Below are 20103 nucleotides of genomic sequence, written 5' to 3'. Positions count from 1 at the left end.
CGAGCGGCCTTGGAAGGTTAAGCACCTAATCTAGGCAATGATTGGGAGGAGCGCAAAGGGGGGCGGGTCCTTTATGAAATGGAGAAGAGGGAACAGAGAGCGGGAGGCTTCAAGAAGGTCAGAGGAAGAAGGGGAGTGGGCGAGAGTTTCATCTGAAAGTTATGGGGGGAGGGAGAAAGAGCGTTCCTGAAAGTTCAGTGTTTTTCCATCCCCTAAAGTTATGATAGGAACTTGAGAGGGGTTCTGCCTGGCCTCAGCAGGTAACGGTAGCGGCTAAGGTCTCAGTGTTTGTCGAGTTCTTGCTGGAAAGACCCGCGGAAGGTCTGTGCCTTAGGAGGGTTCTGCTTTTAGAGGAAGGGATGCCGTTGTAATTGGTGCACTAAAGTTTGGAGAGCGTTTTGGTAAATTTGGGACTGCAAGAAACGGCAAGAACTAGGCTTATTTTTTTCTTGACAAATCGGATGCCAGAATAGTTTCCTTAAAGGATAGGAACTGCATGTTGAATGGGGTGGAGGGAAGGACCAAGTTGGTTCCAGTGTAAAGGTTGGGGGGCGGGCGGAGAGAAATGAATTGATAGTGTTAAACCCTCTCCAGTGAGCCCCACTCGCTCCTTTAGGAAATCCTTTTGGCCCTATATCTGGATTTGTATATTGGCCAAGGCTGCCTACCCACTATTATATTACTTATATCTGCTTGCATATCAGTTTGTCGTGGCTTTCATTTACAATAGAAATTTGAGGGCCGGATGTGTAAAATAACGGTAATAATGGAGGTTGTAATAATAGGTAACAGGTGCCTTCATGTTGCTTGGGTAAATGCATGTTCAGACTGTGACAAAGAGAAAACATTTTTAGATATGTGAAATGACTGTGCTGTGAAATGGTTGGTGATGAAAGCAACTCCAGGGAAGAGACCTTGGACTGAGGGTGTGTATACATTACCAGCTTCAAATGCAGCTGGGTCCTTCTTTCTCTCAATTTGGATTGAAGCTGGTTTGAGGAAAGGTTCATCAAAATACAATATTTCATAAGAAACAACAGCATAGATATGGATTGTGGCTAATGTTGTGTGTACACCACTTCCCAAACCAATGATAGCAGCTCACTGGATGCAGAGTAAATGGGAGTGTGTATGCAACCTTACGGAGCAATCTAACCCTCCTTTGCATCAGGCTGGAGAGGGCGTTGAATTGCATGAAAGTGTCTCTCTGCCCAACCTTGATGCCTGCAGAGAAATGTATAATCACTCTGCAAGCGCGGAGCTGCTGTTTTCCCTGCCAGACTGTTGTTGGATCCTGAGCTTGACCTGCTGATGTCACATGATTATATTGGGGCTGATCACTACACCAGTACTGTCTGCTTCCACCCTGGCAGTGCGTGGCAGAGTTGTGGATGTGGTGGCGGCTTTGCTGCTCCATTCAGCCCCACCAGGCAGCATGGGCAGTTAGGATTGCTGCCAGAATCATGATAATACAGTAGCCTTTTTGAAGTGAGGCGACCAGAACTGTACAGTATTCCAAGGGTCATAGATTTGAATAATGGCATTATGATATTTGTGGATTTTTAATCCTTTTCCTTTTCAGTTTTCATATACTTAATACCTTCAAGCTATCTACCATAACTCCAAGGTCTCATTCCTGCTCAGTCATCACCAGCTGAGACCCCCATTAGCATATATGTGATCATAGGACTTTTGACCCAATGTACATCACTTTACATTTGCATTTAAACTGCATTTGTCAGTTTAATGTCCCTTCCTGCAGTTTGGAGAGATTCTTAAGGATTTCCTCGCGATCCCTTTTTGTTTTTACTTTCCAAAACAATTTAGTGTCATCAGCAAACTTGGCTACTTCACTGCTTGCCCCTAACTCCAGGTCATTTATAAACAGGATTGACCCAATCCTTAATGGACTCTGCTTCCTTCATCCTGAAATTGGGAGAACTGTTCATTTGTTCTTACTCTCGGCTTCCTGTTCCTTAATCAGTTACTGATCCATAGGATGGTTACAGAACAGAGAGAGCTGGGTGTAAACAGATGGTTCCCGCAATTGTGGAAATATGCCAGAAACTCCACAAGGCTGCATACTGGGGTGGTGATATTTAACTTTTCATAAATTATATTGAGTCAGGGCCAAGCACTAAGTTAACCAATTCTGCAGATGTTGCCAAATCATTGTGAAACCCTAAGCAGACTACAAAGAGCTCTAAAAGGATATTTCATACTGGATGAATGAGCAACAAAATGGTAAATGTGGATCAGGATAGATTGATTGTGCATCAATTTAATGTGTGGTGGCAGTGAAAAATACAAATTCTTCCTAGGGTTTATTATGAAAGAGACTGAAAATAAAATGGTCAGTATCACAATGCCATCATAGAAATCTCTGGTGCAATTATATTTGGAATAATGGTTTATATATATATATATATAATTAGGGGGGTTTACAACAATTGAACAGTTTTGGTGCTGTGGGCACCCCCTGTCATACAGTGTAAGCAAATGCTAAAGTGTCTGGGACTTTTAAATGTAGTAAAAAGATGACAAAGAAGATAACAGATTTATGAAAATGCAGGACCTAGAGAAAGTGGTTAGAGAAAAAACTTTCCTCCTGTCATAATGCTAGAACGGTGGTTGATATCTTTTTTTTCTGTTGAGGACTGCATTCTTTTGTGGGGAAGCTGTCAGGAGCTGAAGCCAGTGGTGGGCGGGGCTATAGCAAAAATGTGTGGGAGGGGACAGAGTCCACAATGAGCATGGCACCCTCTTTTTCTCTTTCTGCCATCCTTCCCCCCCCCGTTTTCCCCTCTTTCCTCCTTGTCACCTTCATGAAATTAAGCCAAGGGGTGCAGGTTCACCCCTTCACTTAGAACTTGGAGTGTCCCAGTAAAATTATTCCCAGTAGATTGGGACCATCAAAAGAAAGTACTGCCTCATCCCATGCACAATTAACTTACAGAATTTACTGCCACAAGATAAAGGTGATGGCGACTAACTTAGACGGCTTTAAAAATGGGTTAGGCAATTTCCAGGAGGGTAGGTCTCTCAATGGCTCCGAGTTATGATAGTTAAAATGGAGTCTCCATGTTCAGAGGCAGGGTGGCTCTAAATACCTATCACTTGGCTGGTTAGGGACAAACATTAGGGCAGGAATATTGCCTTAATGCTTGTGAACTTCCTTGAACCATGTGAAAATAAAGTGCATACAAAAAACATGAGCTGTGAATTTTTCAAAGGTAATTCAATCCCTTTTCTATTTCATGAAAAGGTCTGAAGCTGAACCTGTGAAATTCTTCAGAGTACTTCCAGATATGTGCAGCAGGTAGTGCTAGTGCCTAGTTAATTTTGCATTTTATTTCCTAGCAAGCCTGCATGGTAAAACCCATAAGCCTTATTTTGTGCAAAGGATTTTTTAAAAATACAAATCTAGCTGAATGCATATCAAGCTAGCCCTGTCGTAAAGCCTGATGTTATGCTGAGGTAGGAATGCCCAAGCCCTTTGATTTCAAAAGGTTTAGGAAAAAGGTTGTTGTCAGCGGTAAAGCATCTGCTTGGTATGCAGCAGGCCCCAGGTTCAATCTCTAGCATCTCCAGGTAAGGCTGGAAAAGACCCTTGTCTGAAATCCTGGGGACCCACTTCCAGTGCAGACAATACTGAACTAGACTGAACAATGGTCTGACTTGGTTTAAGGCAGCTTCATATGTTCCTGACTGCATGCTACTAGGATAGAGTTGAGGCTCAAATAGAGTTTCAGTTTTTAAAATGAAATAATCATGGTGGCACCATTGGAATTAGTTTGCAACAGCTTTTGGGGAAAATATTTATTTACCCTTTGGTACCAGCATCCTGATTACAGCCACTTCTGTAGCTACCTAGGTAGCTACAGCCAATTCCTTCTCATGCTATTGGGTTGGCCTTTCTTAACACGTTACCCAAGCTAGTATTTTCCATTTGGATAAACAAAAAGAGAGAGTAAGTTTGATATTTCAGTCTACAGTTTAATCTAGCCTTCCCTAACCTGGAGCTCCAGATGTTTTGGACTCCAACTCCCATCAGCCTCAGCCAGTAGAGATAATGGGAACTGTAGTACAACAGCATCTGGAAAGCATCAGGTTGGGTAATGCTAGTTTAATCATTACGAATTTGAGTTCACTTCCAGAAACAAAACATCCCTGATAAGTCACTTAAACCACTACGTATTCCCTAGAACTGGTAACTTGACCTGTTACGTAGTTGTTCCAAAAGTTAGGAAGTTTTTGCTGATAGATGTTATGTTGTACTACATAAACATTGTTAGCTGAACTGGGTGGATTTTTAAAACAAACGTAAAATTAAAATGCTTGGAAATAAATTGCAGTCAACTTATTTTGTTGGTTGTCTGTTCTGTAACTGCTGTAGCAGATCACTCTCCTTTCATCTGACAACCTATTAGGTTTTTTAGCAGTTCTCAGTGTACCTCCCCAAGACTCTTCCAAGTTTCCAGTTCCTTCAACTTTTCTGATAAAATGTGCCCCAATCTCTTAATCGTATTTTGTTATTCATTGTCTGTTGGTATCCTGAACAGAGTTCTCCAGCAGAAGTAAGCAGTAAACTAAAGTAATGCTTTTATCTCTTGGGTCTTGATTATAGTGTTTTTGTTAATACAACACAACTGTATTTCCCTTAATTTTTTTACAACTACAATACACATCAAACATTCTTCACTCATTACCTAGCTGCTAAATTTGCAAAGCTGCAGTTTTCTGGCTCATCAGTGATCTATGGGACAGTAATTGCAGCTTGTCTTATTTCTTAAATAAATCAATACTGGTAACTTTCTTAAGTAATTACTAAAGCATAAACTCTAAAGTACCTAGTTTTCTATTATTATTTTTATACATTTTGTTTCTCTTAAGTGTGCAGTACTACTTTATATACCTTTCCACAAAGCCAGTGCTAGACTTTGTAAATCCATCACACTGGATTTGATGCAACCATATATCTAACCAAGAACTGAAAATTAACTTATCACATGAGTCTCAAATTGCCTTAGTAAAGGATATGGGTGTACTCATGAGAACTGGAAATCTAGAAATAGAGTGTGGTTGTACCAAGAAACTGCAGTAGAGTTCTGAAACTCAGTGTGTTATGGACTATAGGTACTAAATGGATTATTTTATTTAAAGTTCCTAAAGTTTTCTAGGCACTTCAAAATCAAAGATTTTTTTAAAAAAGATTGTCCATGCCTGTAATCTAATAGACACAATATAAAGGGAAAAGGGCATGAGGTGGGGATTGACTTAGGTCACTAAGTGGAACCTGCAACAAAAAGTTGTTGTGGTGAGTGCTTCATTCCATTCCCCCCCCTTTTTTCTTCATGTCCAACTGTCAGTCAGCATTCTGTTCTCTGAACTATTGAGTTTTTTTCCCCTCCTTTCTGTGGGGGCTGGGGTGGACACACTCATACCCAATTCTGTCTGCCTTAAAATCTTGGATTTTTCTCTCGATGTCTGTGGACTGCTCTCACTTCCAGTCCTGGAGACACTATTAAAGATACCTTCTCAGTGTGAACTAGGAAGTGATCTATCCAGGCAATGGTGGTGGTGTTTTTTTTACTGTGTTGGTATTATGTATGGTGTGTGTATATATGTATATTGGGATTCCTCCCCTGCTTCTCAGTCTCAACACTTCATGCCATTGTTGTTATGGGCTAGTTTGGGGAGGTCCCCCCTCTCCCCCAGTCTTTTTATACTTGTGCATACCTCGGCTTTCCTGAGTCTGCTGGCACTTCTCTCTTGGGTATCAGTGGTGGTTTTAGTTACAAAAGGATACAAAGACTCGAATCTATACTGGTATATAGATTCTTCGTAAAGTTACACAGATGTTTAATGACTGGGTGCAATGGCCACTGAAGGAGAGTTCTGGGGAAGGAGGAACCAGTTGGCAGTTGGTCTTACCTGAGCCAGTAGGTTACAGCTAGGGTTACAAGTTTTAACCAGTTTCATTGGTAAATTGGCCAATTACACTGCTTTGAATTCCACAATGGAAGAAAGTAAACATATAAATGTAAAACAAATTAATGATAAAACTTTCATTAATTAATTCAAACCATCAATTTTTATTGTAGGATTATGAGTTAAGGGCATACTCATTTTTTAAAAAAAATATTTTATTATTGGCAATAAAATGAAGCACAAAACAACGAACAGTGGAGTCCATCATTAAAATCAAGGAACGTGTTAAGGAGCTCTTAAAATGAGGCAAACAAATTGGAATGGAAGGCAAGTTACAGCTCAGCTGATCTCCAATTGCAGACCACTATCCCTCCATAGGGAAACCTGGGACATTGGGGGTTGAACAATTATGTGAATCACGTTTTACATAACGTAGGAAAGGAAACTATACAGTGTTGAATTTATCTTTCTTGGATTGTCCTGATTACCTGGCTATGTTGTGTGAGATGGTCAGATAAGGCAATCTCTTACACTCCATCAAATCAATTTTGCACGGTAAGGCCCTGGTTTCCAGTGCAAGGAGATTTCCACTTGAGCGGCTGACAATAAAACGTCCACAATTTCTCTGTGTATTAGGGTTCCAGGCACTCTCTAGTGACAACAATGCCATACTCCTTATATTTTAGAGTATTTTGGTTATTTAGTTATTATTTGATTTATATCCCGCCCTTCCAGCAGGAGCCCAGGGGCGGCCAACAAAACATCATAAAAACAGACCTTAAAATACATCAAAACAAAACATCTTTAAGAACTTTAAAAAAAAAAAAAGCTTTCTGATTTCTTAAAACAGAATAGAAAAGGAAATGTTAAAAAGGTCTTTTCCCATCCAACAACGAATTATACTTTTCCTTTGTGAAGGTGCAAGCAAGCAATCTATACTGAGATATTGGTCTTATGCAAAATTATTGCATGTAGTTGACTAGTCAACTAAAAATGGTTCAATATGTTGTAGGTTCAAATCCCCTGCAATCCTACCCAGCCACTGAAGTTAGCAGGCTCCTTTTGCATGTCCCACCACCATCACCACTTGAAGCACAGTCGGTGCAAACATGGAAAAGGGGGCTGATCTGTTGGGAGCATCCAGAATGTGGAACTCCTTGTCCCGGGAGATCTCCTTAGCCCCATTGCTGTTTGGTCTTTCAGCACAGGTTGAAGACGTTTTTGTTTCGATAAGCTTTTCACCCAACTTTAGTGTGACTCTTTCCCCCCCCCGATCTCCAATATGACTTTGATTGCTGCTGTTTTTCTTGTTTTGAGATGTAGTGTTCTGATTACATATTTTTTTACCCTAACAAGAGTTGCCTTGGTCATCCTTGCATTCAGAGTGGAAAGGCAGAGTTTAAAACCCGCTATAATAAACTGATAGGACAGATAAGGTGGAGAGGAAGATTATTTCTGATTATAATAAGGGTTTGAGCCTCAGCAATAGAAAAAGGAATGGTGGATGAAGGAGCCAGTTATAAGGTCTTTGTCTAGGGATGGAAGATTGGCATCAATAGTTGTTGCCAGAGAATAAGATGCAAAACAGGTAAGATAATGCATTTTATTGGTCCAGTTTCTTTTGATGTATTCCTACACCAGCAGATCTCATAAGATATATTGCTTTACCTATTCTATATCTCTTTGAAATGGAAAGACAGGGAGATTCACTTTTTGTACATTAACACTCCTTGACTGATTTCCTTTCCGTGCAGGAGACCGTGAACAAACTGCTCCAGCTCCACTTCAAAGATGACAAAACACGAGGTAATTGCTTTCCCTTCTGTCTCAATAAAGAGGCCAGTTCCTGCTGGCAATCTTGCCAAATGTTTATTTGGAGAGATTATGCTCTGGAATATCAGAGGTAAATCAAGAGCCATGGGTGGCTGCCTGCTGATGCCCGGGTTGTGGGAGATCTATGCTGAGCACTTCTGATGGTTCTTTCCCTCCCCTCCCCTTTTCTAGTCAGTGGTGATGCTCTGTTGCTGATGACAGAAATGCTCAACGTGTTTGCTCGAGGTAAGTTGTTAAGGATTGCACCTTTGTACCACGGAACTGCAATCACAGATGAATGATGTGCTATATAGAAGCAGGAGATTCAGTGCAAAAATCAATGTTCTATGAAATTGCATTTTTAAAGAAGTTCTAGTTTCCCTGCTCATTTAGAAGGCATCGCACTGCAAGTTATTCAGAAATGGGAGGGCTAGTCAAGGCTTCCCAGCCTTCCATAGCTATCTTCCTTTCTTGTTCTTTTTTTAAAATTCCTGTACTGTGCCTTCCCTGGTTTGCCTCACCTGAGTGGTGAGAATCCAACACTTATCTCTGAGATGAAGCTCCAATATTAATGTTGGGAATTGCAGCCATTTTTATACAAGCAAAAGCCTCACAAAATAACTCTTTTTGTTACATAAATGGCCTCACTATTTCCCAAAGGCTATTATTTCTGTTACCATTCCTGATACCTACTGCCTGTTGCATCTTGCCTGCCTTGGGTGATTCTTGCAGAGGCAGCAGCACGAGGAGCACGACAGGCTCAGACTGAGGATCTGACCAGGGTGGATGTGGAGCACGTGGAAAAAGTGCTGCCGCAGCTGGTATGTGAAACACAACTTGGATTCCTCAGTTAACAGGATAAGGATGTGGGCAAAGGCATCTTAATTCCTTTCCTTCAGGGGGATGTTTGGCTGGTTAGTAATATCCTCACTGGGCAACTGGAATTCAGGCAAATCGGTTAACCAATTAACCGAACTCCTTTTTGCTCATAGTAACTGAAAAATGCTTTATTTTTACAGCTTTTGGACTTCTAGAAAGCTGATAATGCGAAGACCACATTCCTGGTTGCCATGAAGATCATGGCCTGACTCCTGGATCAAAGTGGACAACAGGCTTTTCCATGGAATCTGTCCCCAACTGACTCTGCCTGCTAGGATGATACTCTTGTTATTCCTCTCCTTCCTGGATGGATGGATGGATGGATATCCCTGGATGGGATATTTCCCATCTCTCTTCCTGGATGCCAAATGCTGGCTGTAAGGGCTGGAATCTCCCCCCCCACCTTGTGGCACAACTGGTGTAGATGGTGCCTAGCCATCTGAGGCTGTGTCCTAACCTGCTGTTTCCGATTCACAGCTAGGCAGTCTACACTTTCTTTTCCAATGGGAGAAACAGGTGCTTTCTGTAGTGGTGTGTGGAAAGAGTGAGTATGCCTGGAAGCCTTCCCCACACCATGGGCTCTCATCACCTCAGCAGGCATTTAAAGGCTAGCTCCAGGCCTGTCTGCTGTCTGAGTTCTTAAACAGGAGCCCAGCCCTGGGTCTGTGCCAACAGTAGGTACCTGATCTTTATTTTATAAATAAACAGTGCTTGTCCCTCAATCCTTTCCAGCATTCCACTGGGGCCATGACATCAAAGAGTGCTTAGAACCTTTTAACCATTTGATATTCCTCTCAGAAGCTGCTTCCCTCTGCTATAAATTTGTTCTCACAAAGAAACTTCAATAAATCAAAAATACTCTCCCTCCCTTATGCGGGCTGCTTGTTGCAATTAATCATAGAAAGTCAAGTAGCTTCAAAGAGTTGTTTGGCCTCCCCCCGCCCCCTCTTTGTAGGACGAAAGAAAAACGTTCAAAAAGGGGCAGAATAACAAACAGCATGTGTGAGGATCCCACATCACGCATGACCCAGCCCCTCTGTCAGCAGGGGAGGGAAAAGCTGTGAAATAGTAAACCATACATGGGGGCAGGGCATAGCCTAATGAATCTGTTTTTACTGCACAATGAAGGTTAGGCCTACTGAAGGAGAAGCAATTGCATATTAAGGTACTGACAGGCTGCTATCCTATACATGCTTATGTGGGCCAACATCCCACTGAACTCAATGAGGCTTATTTCTGAACAGATAGGATTGCACTGAATAGCAGATCCAAGTCTAAGGACATAAAATACTATCAGTGGTTAACAGCCAACCTCTGTAATACAAATTGGCAAATTATTCCAAAGGATCAGCTCCTACATATTGGTAGTAATGGGGACAAAGCACTGCTGACTTCAGATGTTCTGAAATTGCTGTTTACTCTTGAAAACACAGAATGAAGATTAGATGGAATGCTGCTGTTTCCCAGACCAACAAACCATGCTCTGTAAACTAGCTGCCAGTATTACTAGTGGAAATGTCCACCTTCTTCTTTTCCCTTTATCAGGTTTAACCATGGTTTTAGCATAGGGCTGGGTAAGCTGTGGTTCCTCAGATGTTGTTGGACTACAACTCCCATGACCATCTGCCATGCTGGCTGGAGCTGATGAGAGTTGGGAGTCCAACATCTGGAGGGTGACATGTTCCTCTTTAGTGTTATATTCTATCCTTAACCATGGTTTAGTGTTATAGCTACACTAACACTAACCAGGATTCTCTTAATCACATTTTAAAATCAGAAATGGAAATCAGTATTAGTGCATATTGACACTAAACTGTTGTCAAGGTGAACAAAGGAAGGGAGAAGGGAATATGCATTCTGTGGCTAGCTCTTCAATTGCTGACCATGGTTCAGGAGCATAGGAAGTGACGTTAAATCAGTTCAGACTATCTGCCCATGTAGCCCAGTGCTATGTCTCTTAACTGGGATTAGTAGCAGCTCTCTGAGGCAGAAGTCTTTCCCATCACTGCTTACCTAGTCCTTTTAACCATAAATTGAATGTCGGGTCTTTTGCAAAGCATGGGCTCTGGTACTTATCCATGGTCTTTCCCTGTGGCTTGTCCAGAATTGGTGCTATGTCTACACAAGACAAAGTGTTTCATATCCTGCCTTGAGCTCAAGGCAATGTACATGGTTATTCTTCCCCATTTGTATCCTCACAACCTTGTGAAGTAGGGTAGGCTAAGAGATAGCAACTAGCCCAAGGTCACCCAGTGAACTTCCTGGTTGAGTGGGGATTTGAACCAGAGTGTCCCCTGTTCCACATTAATCTAACCAGTACACCATATTGGCTCTTGACAGTAAAAATATGATACTTATAGGGCCTAGGCTAGAAGTATGGTAGCAGTAGTTACCTGATAAATGAAAATTTGTACAACTACCTGATAAGACTGCCTCTCCCACACAGGGCTGTAAATTACCAGCTGAAAACCTTGCATCCATTTAAAAAATATTTTTACAGCCTCAGCATAGTTGCTCAGAAGCAAGTCACACCAAGTTCAATGTGACCTCTCTAACAGCCTTAGAGGCTAAGGCTCGCTTTTTCTGTTGTTGTAGGCATCTACTCTTAATCCACAGAAGTAATGATTTGGAGATTTACCTCCATTTCTATTTGGTTTGATGTAGTCTATGCCCAGGAATGGCAAATGGCCCAGGCAGCTGCTTCATATATATATTTGACTTGCATAAAACAGGCCAGACTCCACAGAGTTAGAGAGCTCTGGCTACACACATAACTAAATCCCTGTTAAGCAAGGGGTGTGAATGTACTAGAGAACATTTAATATGGGTTTACACACACATGTACCCACAGCAAAGCTAAACTAAAAACACATGTAGGTTGCTGCTCTGCATACACTTGCATCCTAACTTAACAGGATGTGTCTGTTTAAATTTCTATAGGGCAAATCCAAATTATGGTCCAAACTTGGTGCTGAGGAAAAGGTGGGGTGGGCGACGGGCTAATGATAATACCATCCTTCTCACCACCACTCATTCCATGAATGGGTCGAGGGAATTGGATCTCTTGGTTTATCTGATTTATGCTGCAATCCTCAAAATGCATACTTACCTGGGAGTAAGTCCCATTGAACTCAATGGAACTTCCAAGGAGACATGTATAGAGTTGGACTGCCTAATGGACACCTGATCATTTTCTCTTGGAATAATCATTACTAGATATTACAAATGCAGATGTACAGGTGTTAAAGCAACTGTTGATCAGGAGAAAGGAATACTGAAGAAAACGGATACCACCTGCAATTAGAGTTGGTTTTTTTAAAAAGGAACAGTGTAGGGATCAAACCAGGGCTCTTACCTATTCTGCTGATTTGGTGTAGGGAAAGGCAGCTGAACCAAGCAACTAGTGTAAATCTTGCATCAGACATAGGGCAAAATGTGTGGCAGCAGAGAAGGTCTCTCTGAAACGGGTGGGGGACCTGTCATCCTCCAGATGCTGGACTATAATTCCCATCTTCCCTAACCATTGCCTTTGCTCGCTGAAGCAAGTTGGGAGTCTAACAACATCTGGAATGCCACAGATCCCCCAATTCCTAATGTAATGGAAGATACTAGTAAAAGCAAAAATTGCATGACCACCCAAAATAAGGGATTAGAATCACAGAACAGTAGAGTTGGAAGCCTACTTAAGGCCATTGAGTCCAACCCCTGCTCAGTGCAGGAATCCAACTTAAAATATATTCAACAGGTGGCTGTGCAGCTGTCTCTTGAATGCCTCCAGTGTTGGAGAGCCCACCACCTCCCTAGGTAGTTGGTTCCATTGTTGTACTGCTCTTAACAGTTAGGTTTTCCATATGTTCAGTTGAAATCTGGCTTCCTGTAACTTGAGCCCATTATTCCATGGCCTGCACTCTGGGATGATTGAGAAGAGATCCTGATCCTCCTATGTGACCACCTTTCAAGTACTTGAGTGCTATCGTATCTCCCTTCAGTCTTCTCAAGGCTAAACATGCCTAGTTCTTTCAGTCTCTCATAGGGCTTGGTTTCCAGTCCCCTAATCATCCTTGTTCTCTGAAGCTGTTCCAGTTTGTCTACATCCTTCTTAAAATGTGGTGTCCAGAATTGGATGCAGTTCTCAAGATGAAGCCTAAGCAGTGCCTAATAGAGGGGAACTAGTACTTCAGATTTGGAAACTGCTTCTGTTAATACAGCCTAAAGTGGAATTTGTCTTTTCTGTAGACACACTGCCCTGTTGGCTTATATTCAGCTTGTGATCAATAATTCCAACATCCTTCTCAAATGTGGTTTCGCTCAGTATCTTCCCATCTCATAACTGTATTTGGTTTCTTTTTCCTAGGAGTAGAACTTTGCATTTATCCCTGTTGAATTTCATTCTGTTGTTTTCAGCCCAATGCTCCAGCCTATCAAGATCACTTTGAATTTTGTTTCGTCTTCCAAGGCATTCACTATGCGATGATGAGGTATGCATGTCTAACAATGACCATTACTACAGTACAGAAACTATAGCAGGATCAATAATTCTGCTACTTTAAATTTTTAAAGAAATTGTGGGTTAAAAGGAAACACCTCAAAGACTGAGTTACTGAAATTAAGTAACTGTTGATCAGGAGAAACCCAGAAACAAGACAGTTTGGCATTTTCAATATGGGAAATCTATCCCCAGGGCACCATCCCTGCCCTGTTTACCGCTTGTAATAAAAGTATAACAATAAAACAAAAGTTGTTTTTTTAAGAACACACACCTTTCAACCAGAGATCCCTATGCTAATATGAATCATCCATCCTAATGCAATGCGTGTCCTCTTTGAACAACATTTCAGCGCAGAATGCTGCCAGTCTGATTCATGTGACTGATCTTAACAGTATAACGATACAAAAGGTAGATCACAGGGAAAACCAGAAAGCAGCTTTGGTGTCAACACTAACTGGCTCAAAGGAAACAATTAGAAACCTTCACTATAGAGTACAGAACGAAGAGACCAAACTCCTAGCCAGAGAGGTGGACTTGTTGAACTACAAACTATATTCAGGTGAGGGTAATAAGGCTAGAACTGGTGCTGTTGTAGCAGTGCCTGTATTAAGTTTCTACTTTATCTTTTGTACTAGCCACCCCTCAAGTACCACAGATGGCAGCGGGGGGAGGGGGGAATGCTACAGCTACATGCAGGATTCAGTTTTCATCAGCTGTTATCTAAACACTTGTCTTCTTTGGTGGCTCATTTTTGGGTGACAGTAAAGATCAGTTCTTTAACTGTTTTCTGCTCCCTGTGCTCTGAAGTTTTTCTCCCTACCTTTTTCCTCCCCCACTGTCCCCTCCTGGTTTTCTTCAAAGCAGCTGGAAGCATTTGGAAGTAATTAGACCTGAAGGGAAATGTTGGCCAGTCTGGGAGACAATGACAAGTGCCAAAAACCCTTGGTGCCCCTTCCAGCCACTTTGAAGTTCATTCAGATGGTACAATGCTCTGTTTTCTTTGTTGGAAAAGTGGGGGCAGGAGGGAAATGGGCTATGTCAGGCTCACTGAATAGGAAGCAGGTTACTCTGAACTGACAGAGAACCCAGATAGTAGGTGGAGATGTACAATTCAAAGAGTGATTGAGCGAAAGGCCTCCCGTGGCCATCCTTTCATATATCTACAAGTTACATGCTCTTATAGGAAAAACGCTTAGCACCCATCTAACATGAAACCAGTCTGATCATCTAGTCTGAGCCACTCTATCATGAAATAGGACAAGGGCATAGTCAAATAAGAACTGTAATGTGCAGCACTTATTTCTGCAGCAGGAATAGGTTTCCTCCTTCACTTCCACATCAGTCTTTGTGCAGAAGAGACCGGGCCTTTGAGCAACATAGAACAGGGTTCAAGGATTAGCTCAGCTTCACAACTGTTCATTGAGAGGCGATTGTCTCCCTTCTATTTGCTTCAGTCACACTTGAACCCAGAAGAGAGTACCATACTGTTGTCATGTTAGGATACATGTGTGGATGTTCTTTAAGGACTTCTTAACGGGTTACCATTTGAATTCAACAAGGGCTGGAGGAGTAGTGGATTCAGTTGGCTCAGTACTTCCTTGTATTCAATATGGCTGAGCTACTGTGCATGTCACCGTTTAGAGTGATCTGCATGTATCTACAGTGATACATAACTTGCCAGTTGGGTGTAATGTGTACAGTGCCCCTCTGGGCCAGATGAGGTTCTAGTGGAATGCTTACGGTGAAATTCTTGAACCAATACAAACCAAAACAGCAGCATTTGTCAAACTGGGGGTCAGCATCTCCCTTTCTATCAATGTTTGTAGATATTTCTAAGCACCCCTCCCCAATCCCTATAAATTAAGGGATTTGGACTATGAAGGGGGGGGAGAGGAAGCACGTGAAAGGGCCAAATGATTACAGTCAAAATATATGGATAGATGTTATACATATCTGATGGAAATACCTTTTGATTAGTGAATCTTGGGGGAAAACATCATTTTAGTAACAACCTGGATTAAGCTACACCCTGATCCTTTTCTGATATTGCTGGGGGAAAATCTAATAAGAGCATAAGGCTCAATTAGCCTATATGGCTAGTATGTGTATGCTTGATGTTTGACTCCATATTTCTGTCTGTATCTTTCCGCTTCCTTGCTGTAACTCTTTTCTCTAATCCTGGAGCTGGGCCTCAAGAAGCTTTTTTCCCCTGGCATACTCTACTGTACCTGCTAGATCCACATGTAGAAATGCTAAAGGCCCAAATGGTGGTCCTGAAGCTAGAGAAGGAGAAAACCACTATCTGGCTGTTTTTCAGATATTCCAGCCATAGATGGAAACTCAAGTAGAATTTAACCTACTGCAAGATGTTTATTTCTAGTGCTTTATCTGTTGCTTTGTTGTTTTATATATTGTATTACCTATTTTTTGTTCTTATTTTTTTAAAAAAACCACTGATGAAAAGCAATATAGGAATATATGGTATAAATAAAAGAAAGCAGGCAGCTGATGAATTGAAAATCTGGATCTGAAAGTTGTTCAAAAAAGGAGGACACTGAAAAAATATCTCCAGGTGTACATAAAGCAAATCAAAACAGTGATAGTATGGATGCAATAGGTAGTTTTCAAAATGAAGGAGAAAGAGCGTCAGGGAATATTGGAAATTCACAAAGGATGGCCAGCCCCTTCCTGCACATCTGAAATCTCATTATGGATCTGAAGCTCCAAAAGGTCTTGGCCATGATACCTTGCCTTCCTGCCAACATCCCCTGCATGTGCATCAGGCATGATGAGCATGAAGTACGCTTCTGGTTTACCTCTACCTATCGATGGCATTAATTTTCTCTGTCACTTCCTTTATTGTCTGAAGCAATTTGGGAGAGATGTGTGTTTTTATTACCCCAAACACTGCAAAAAGAGTGTTCACTGACCTCGGTGAACATTGCCAGGTCCTAAGTGATCTCTTCATTCAGATCTACTAACAGATCTTGAAAACTGCAAACTTTTGCAGCCACTGATAGTGTTTGCAACACTGGAAAAGGAGAGTGTCCAGGGCCTGTCAGGGTCAAAGCCCTATGTGTGTCTAGAAGCGAACCTGCAGCATGGGGGATAGTGACAACTTGTATAACATTGTAAAACCCACCCAACTGGGTTTTTCAGAAATATTTCTGTATAATCAACACCATGGCCCCAAGGTTCAAAACATCTACACGAGAAATGCAGAAAATAATTTCCACAAATTTCTGTGCCTGCTAGATTCATGTTATTTAAATTACAGCATGGCTGGGGCTTCTCTCTGCTTTACCCACAGCCCAAATGTATGGCCAGAGCATCATGCTGAAGACAGAGCGATGTTGTTCTTTCATTCCCAACATAGCAGAACAGGCAAGAGAAGATGGTGTTTGCAATTTTATTCTGAAAAATCAGTTTGCTAGGTCATGTCTTTCAGCATGTTCTTAGAAGCATTTCATAGGAAGGAAAATAGGGCAAATGAACTTGCTGCCTCTCAGCCAGGTGAGGCATCTTTCTGAAGGTGGACACCACAAATTCTTCATCGCTTCGCACCTGAAATGCAAAATAAGATGATAGTGACAGCCTCTACAACAATCTTCTATATTGCTGAGGTTTCAAGAGCCTCCCCAATTATGTGTATTCTCAAACTGAAATCCAGAAAGTGCCTCAGAATATTTATAGGGCATTTCTGGTAAGAAACTCTGTACCAGGTGTGGAGAACCTTTGCCTCACCAGGTGTTGCTGAACTACAACTCCCATCATGCCTGGCCACTAGCTACGCTTGTTGGGGCTGATGGGACCCAGAGTTCAGCAATATCTGGAGGGCCAAAATTCCCCACACCTGCTTTACACACAGCCACATTCCAGAGAGGTTGCCAAACATAATGTACCATACCAAAGATGGATAGTAGGAAAGGAATATGGGTAGGGTACAAAAGGAAAGTGCTATCTACATGAGGAAAATTTCTTCCCAGCCCCAAAGCGTGATATTCAGATACGGGTTTGGTTTACAACCCCATGTACATAACACCAAACTGCCACACAGCATCCCTCTTTCAGGGAGGAGGACAATGTCTATGATTAAGTAATCTCCCTGTAACACATAAGATGGTACCTGGCAGCTTCAGCCACTTTGGCACTTTTCCAGATGCGGTCCTCCTTGCTTGTGGTTGTGGTACTTCAAGAGGCATTACCGATTCTGAGTGCCCTGTTCCTACACTCTCATCAGCCTCATTTGGCTTAGGCAGGGAACTAGGAACAGGTTCTGAATTTGGCCTAGTACGAGGTACCGATTTAGACAACCGCCTGAGAGAAAAGTTAAACATTAGATGTTCATATTGGTCTTTTTCCGTTTGCTGAGATTACATTCTCCAGTGCTTTACATTTTGAACTGCATTGCAAAAGCCAAAGGTTGAATATTATTAGCAAAACACCTTCCAATTCCTATGGAGTTTGGTAATAGAGGGGTCTTTTTTCATTCAGATGGGCTGTACAAAGCTGTGAGTAGGCACATGTGTAAAAGCAAGTTTTGTTAATTGCTGGGAAACTCTTAATTGGACAGGGCAGGGAGATCCACATCCAGAACTTCAAGAAGAAAATGTCTACTTACCTAGCTACTAAGACGTCAGCTTCAGAAGGGGACACAGCTGATTTCAGCAAGTCCAGCCTCAGATAGTGATCTGTAAAACAGTCACACATACATTCACACAAAGTTCATGTTTGCTTTAAGAAAGAAGAAGCAATCCTTCTCCAATACCTGTAACAAAGTGCTTCAAAGCAATAAAGTCCCATGAAATCAACAGCCCCTCAAGCCAGACTAATCCTTTCAAAATCTGTGAAACATTTTTCTAAACTTTTGAGAAAGTGGATTTTAGAATACTCATCAGCTTGTCTGAGATCCTATTCTGTGAACTAGCCAGTGAAGATAGTAATATTAAACAAAAATAGAACTGCCAGACAAACAAAGATAGCGTCTCACTCTGTATGTATATGTTCCTTTTAGCATGTAGCTCCTGAAGATTTTATGTCCATTGGCAGTTTCCTAATATATTGCACCATTAGAAGAAACTACGAGATGTTATCTTCAACCTGCAGCATAATCCTACTCTGATCTCCCCTGTAGACAAACCCTCCTAAAGCCCACCCAGTTATGGTGGTCACTCCTGATATATTTTAAAGACATCAATGACAGTACGTATCACACAAATACTTGTCCTTAGTTTGAAGGTGAACTGCGGAGAGAGGCAACTGTGAACTGCTCATACTGATGTTTGTATCTGGACTCAAATAATAAGATAAATACAGAACACATACATAAAAAGTACCATATTTTTGACCCAATTTTCACTTCAAGTGTTAATATCCGCCCTCATAAAATTGTGTAATTCAAAAGCTTGCACATCTGTACACTTACTGAAGATTAGCCAATTGAAAATATAATGCCTTAGCTATTTTGTATCTTTTTTTAGATATCAGCTAACTCAAGTATGAGAGCCAGTGTTGCTTAGTGGTTACAGTGTTGGACTAATACCTGGGAGACCAGGGTTCGAATACCCACATAGCCATGAAGCTCACTGTGTGACCTTGGGCTAGTCACTGCCTCTCAGCCTCAGCAGAACCACCTCTGAATACCGCTTACCATGAAAACCCTATTCATAGGGTCGCCATAAGTCCGAATCAACTCGAAGGCAGTCCAACTCCAGTACACATTATATAAGACAAAGAAGAACTGAGAAAGACAAGGCCCACAGGAAGCACAATTTTTCACCTAAAAACAGGCCTTATGCCCAAACTGAAACAATAATTCAGCTGCAAAATGGCACTGAGATCCAGTTTATTTCAGCTTAAACTAGATAGGTACTTCCCTTACAGCCATTTCCACACTGGATTGTCTTCTAATTTGGATATACAGATGTTTTGGATATAGAAAAGCTTCATGAACTTGGCAGAAGAGCACTGAGCCATACATAAATATCCACTTATTTGCTCTTAAAATGCTATTCAGAGGTCAACCATTGTAGGCGCAGGCTGAAGCCAGGGACACAACTCATCTGAATGCTCATGTAACAACTATGTAGTCTCTTACGGAAAGGAAAAAAAGAAGAGACTCACCATTGTGCTTCTCAGATCCAAAATGTACAACAGCAGCAGGGAAGAGGTTAGTCTGCAAAAAAGAGAAATTCCAAGATTTGACACACAGTAAGAACTAGAAATGCCTCTCCTTCTAGTCAGCCTTCGGAGCATGCAAGCACAAAAGAGAACAGAAATCTTTACCTGGAACTTAAAAAGAGGGATACTCTTGCTTGTCACTTGTACACAGAAAACAGAATATCGGTAGACAGCAAAAGAGGTTTAAAGATGTTCTTAAAGCATATCTAAAAAAATTAACATGCACATTGAGGACTGGGAAGTCGTGGCCCATAATGTCCCAAATGGAGGTCGGCTATTATCAAAGGTGCTATGGACTTCGAAGAAGCACGAATACAGGGCGAACGGGACAAATAAGCTAAGCGGAAGGCACGTCAAACAAATCCTCATCGCGATCATCTTCCATCTGGAAACCTATGTCCTCACTGTGGGAGGCTGTGTGGATCCAGAATTGGCCTCCACAGTCACCTACAGGCCCACCATTAAAGACCTTATCTTGGAAGACAATCTTACTTGACCATGAGTGATCACCGATGAATGACACAACACTGAACCATGCTTTCTTAAACTGGCTTAATGTTACATGTGGACCCTGCCCAGCATCTTAACTGTGGTTTGTTTGCTGCCAACAGACCACAATCTGAAGTAATGGTTTCCTGTTTACTTGATGAACCTTGGTTTGTTTTAACCATGCCCTGGTGTGGTGAACCTACCACTCTTCCTTAATCATGGTTTGCTTGACTACCTTATCCCAGATGCTTATCTAACTACAAAGGCACCAAGCAAGAGCAGCAATAAACCAAACTTTATTTGTCTGTGGGACAACTCATGGT

At 41.7% G+C, this 20103-nt stretch overlaps 2 protein-coding genes across 4 annotated transcripts in view; one reads left to right on the top strand and one right to left on the bottom strand.

Annotated features, from left to right (window-relative positions):
• Window positions 1-15: 15 nt before the first annotated feature.
• CENPX (centromere protein X) lies at window positions 16-9494 on the top strand. Its single transcript, XM_061615950.1, has 5 exons — window positions 16-117; window positions 7686-7737; window positions 7936-7989; window positions 8476-8564; window positions 8763-9494. The coding sequence occupies exons 1-5, from the start codon at window positions 79-81 to the stop codon at window positions 8775-8777; spliced, it is 249 nt and encodes an 82-aa protein (XP_061471934.1). The 5' UTR covers window positions 16-78; the 3' UTR covers window positions 8778-9494.
• A 7012-nt stretch (window positions 9495-16506) lies between these two features.
• ASPSCR1 (ASPSCR1 tether for SLC2A4, UBX domain containing) overlaps window positions 16507-20103 on the bottom strand; it is a 120646-nt gene continuing 117049 nt past the window's right edge. For all 3 annotated transcript variants that reach the window (XM_061615942.1, XM_061615941.1, XM_061615940.1), the window contains 4 exons: window positions 19235-19286; window positions 17733-17802; window positions 17238-17428; window positions 16507-16675 (listed from right to left, as the gene is read on the bottom strand). In XM_061615942.1, the coding sequence (XP_061471926.1) occupies window positions 16662-16675; window positions 17238-17428; window positions 17733-17802; window positions 19235-19286 (327 nt within the window). In that variant the 3' untranslated portion in view covers window positions 16507-16661. The remainder of the gene's footprint in view (window positions 16676-17237; window positions 17429-17732; window positions 17803-19234; window positions 19287-20103) is intronic.

This window comes from Rhineura floridana, chromosome 3 (assembly GCF_030035675.1).
Source record: "Rhineura floridana isolate rRhiFlo1 chromosome 3, rRhiFlo1.hap2, whole genome shotgun sequence".
Classification (NCBI taxonomy): Eukaryota; Metazoa; Chordata; class Lepidosauria; order Squamata; family Rhineuridae; genus Rhineura; species Rhineura floridana.
The sequence above is the reverse complement of the archived record's forward strand: the minus strand, read 5'-3'. Positions and strand labels throughout refer to the sequence as shown.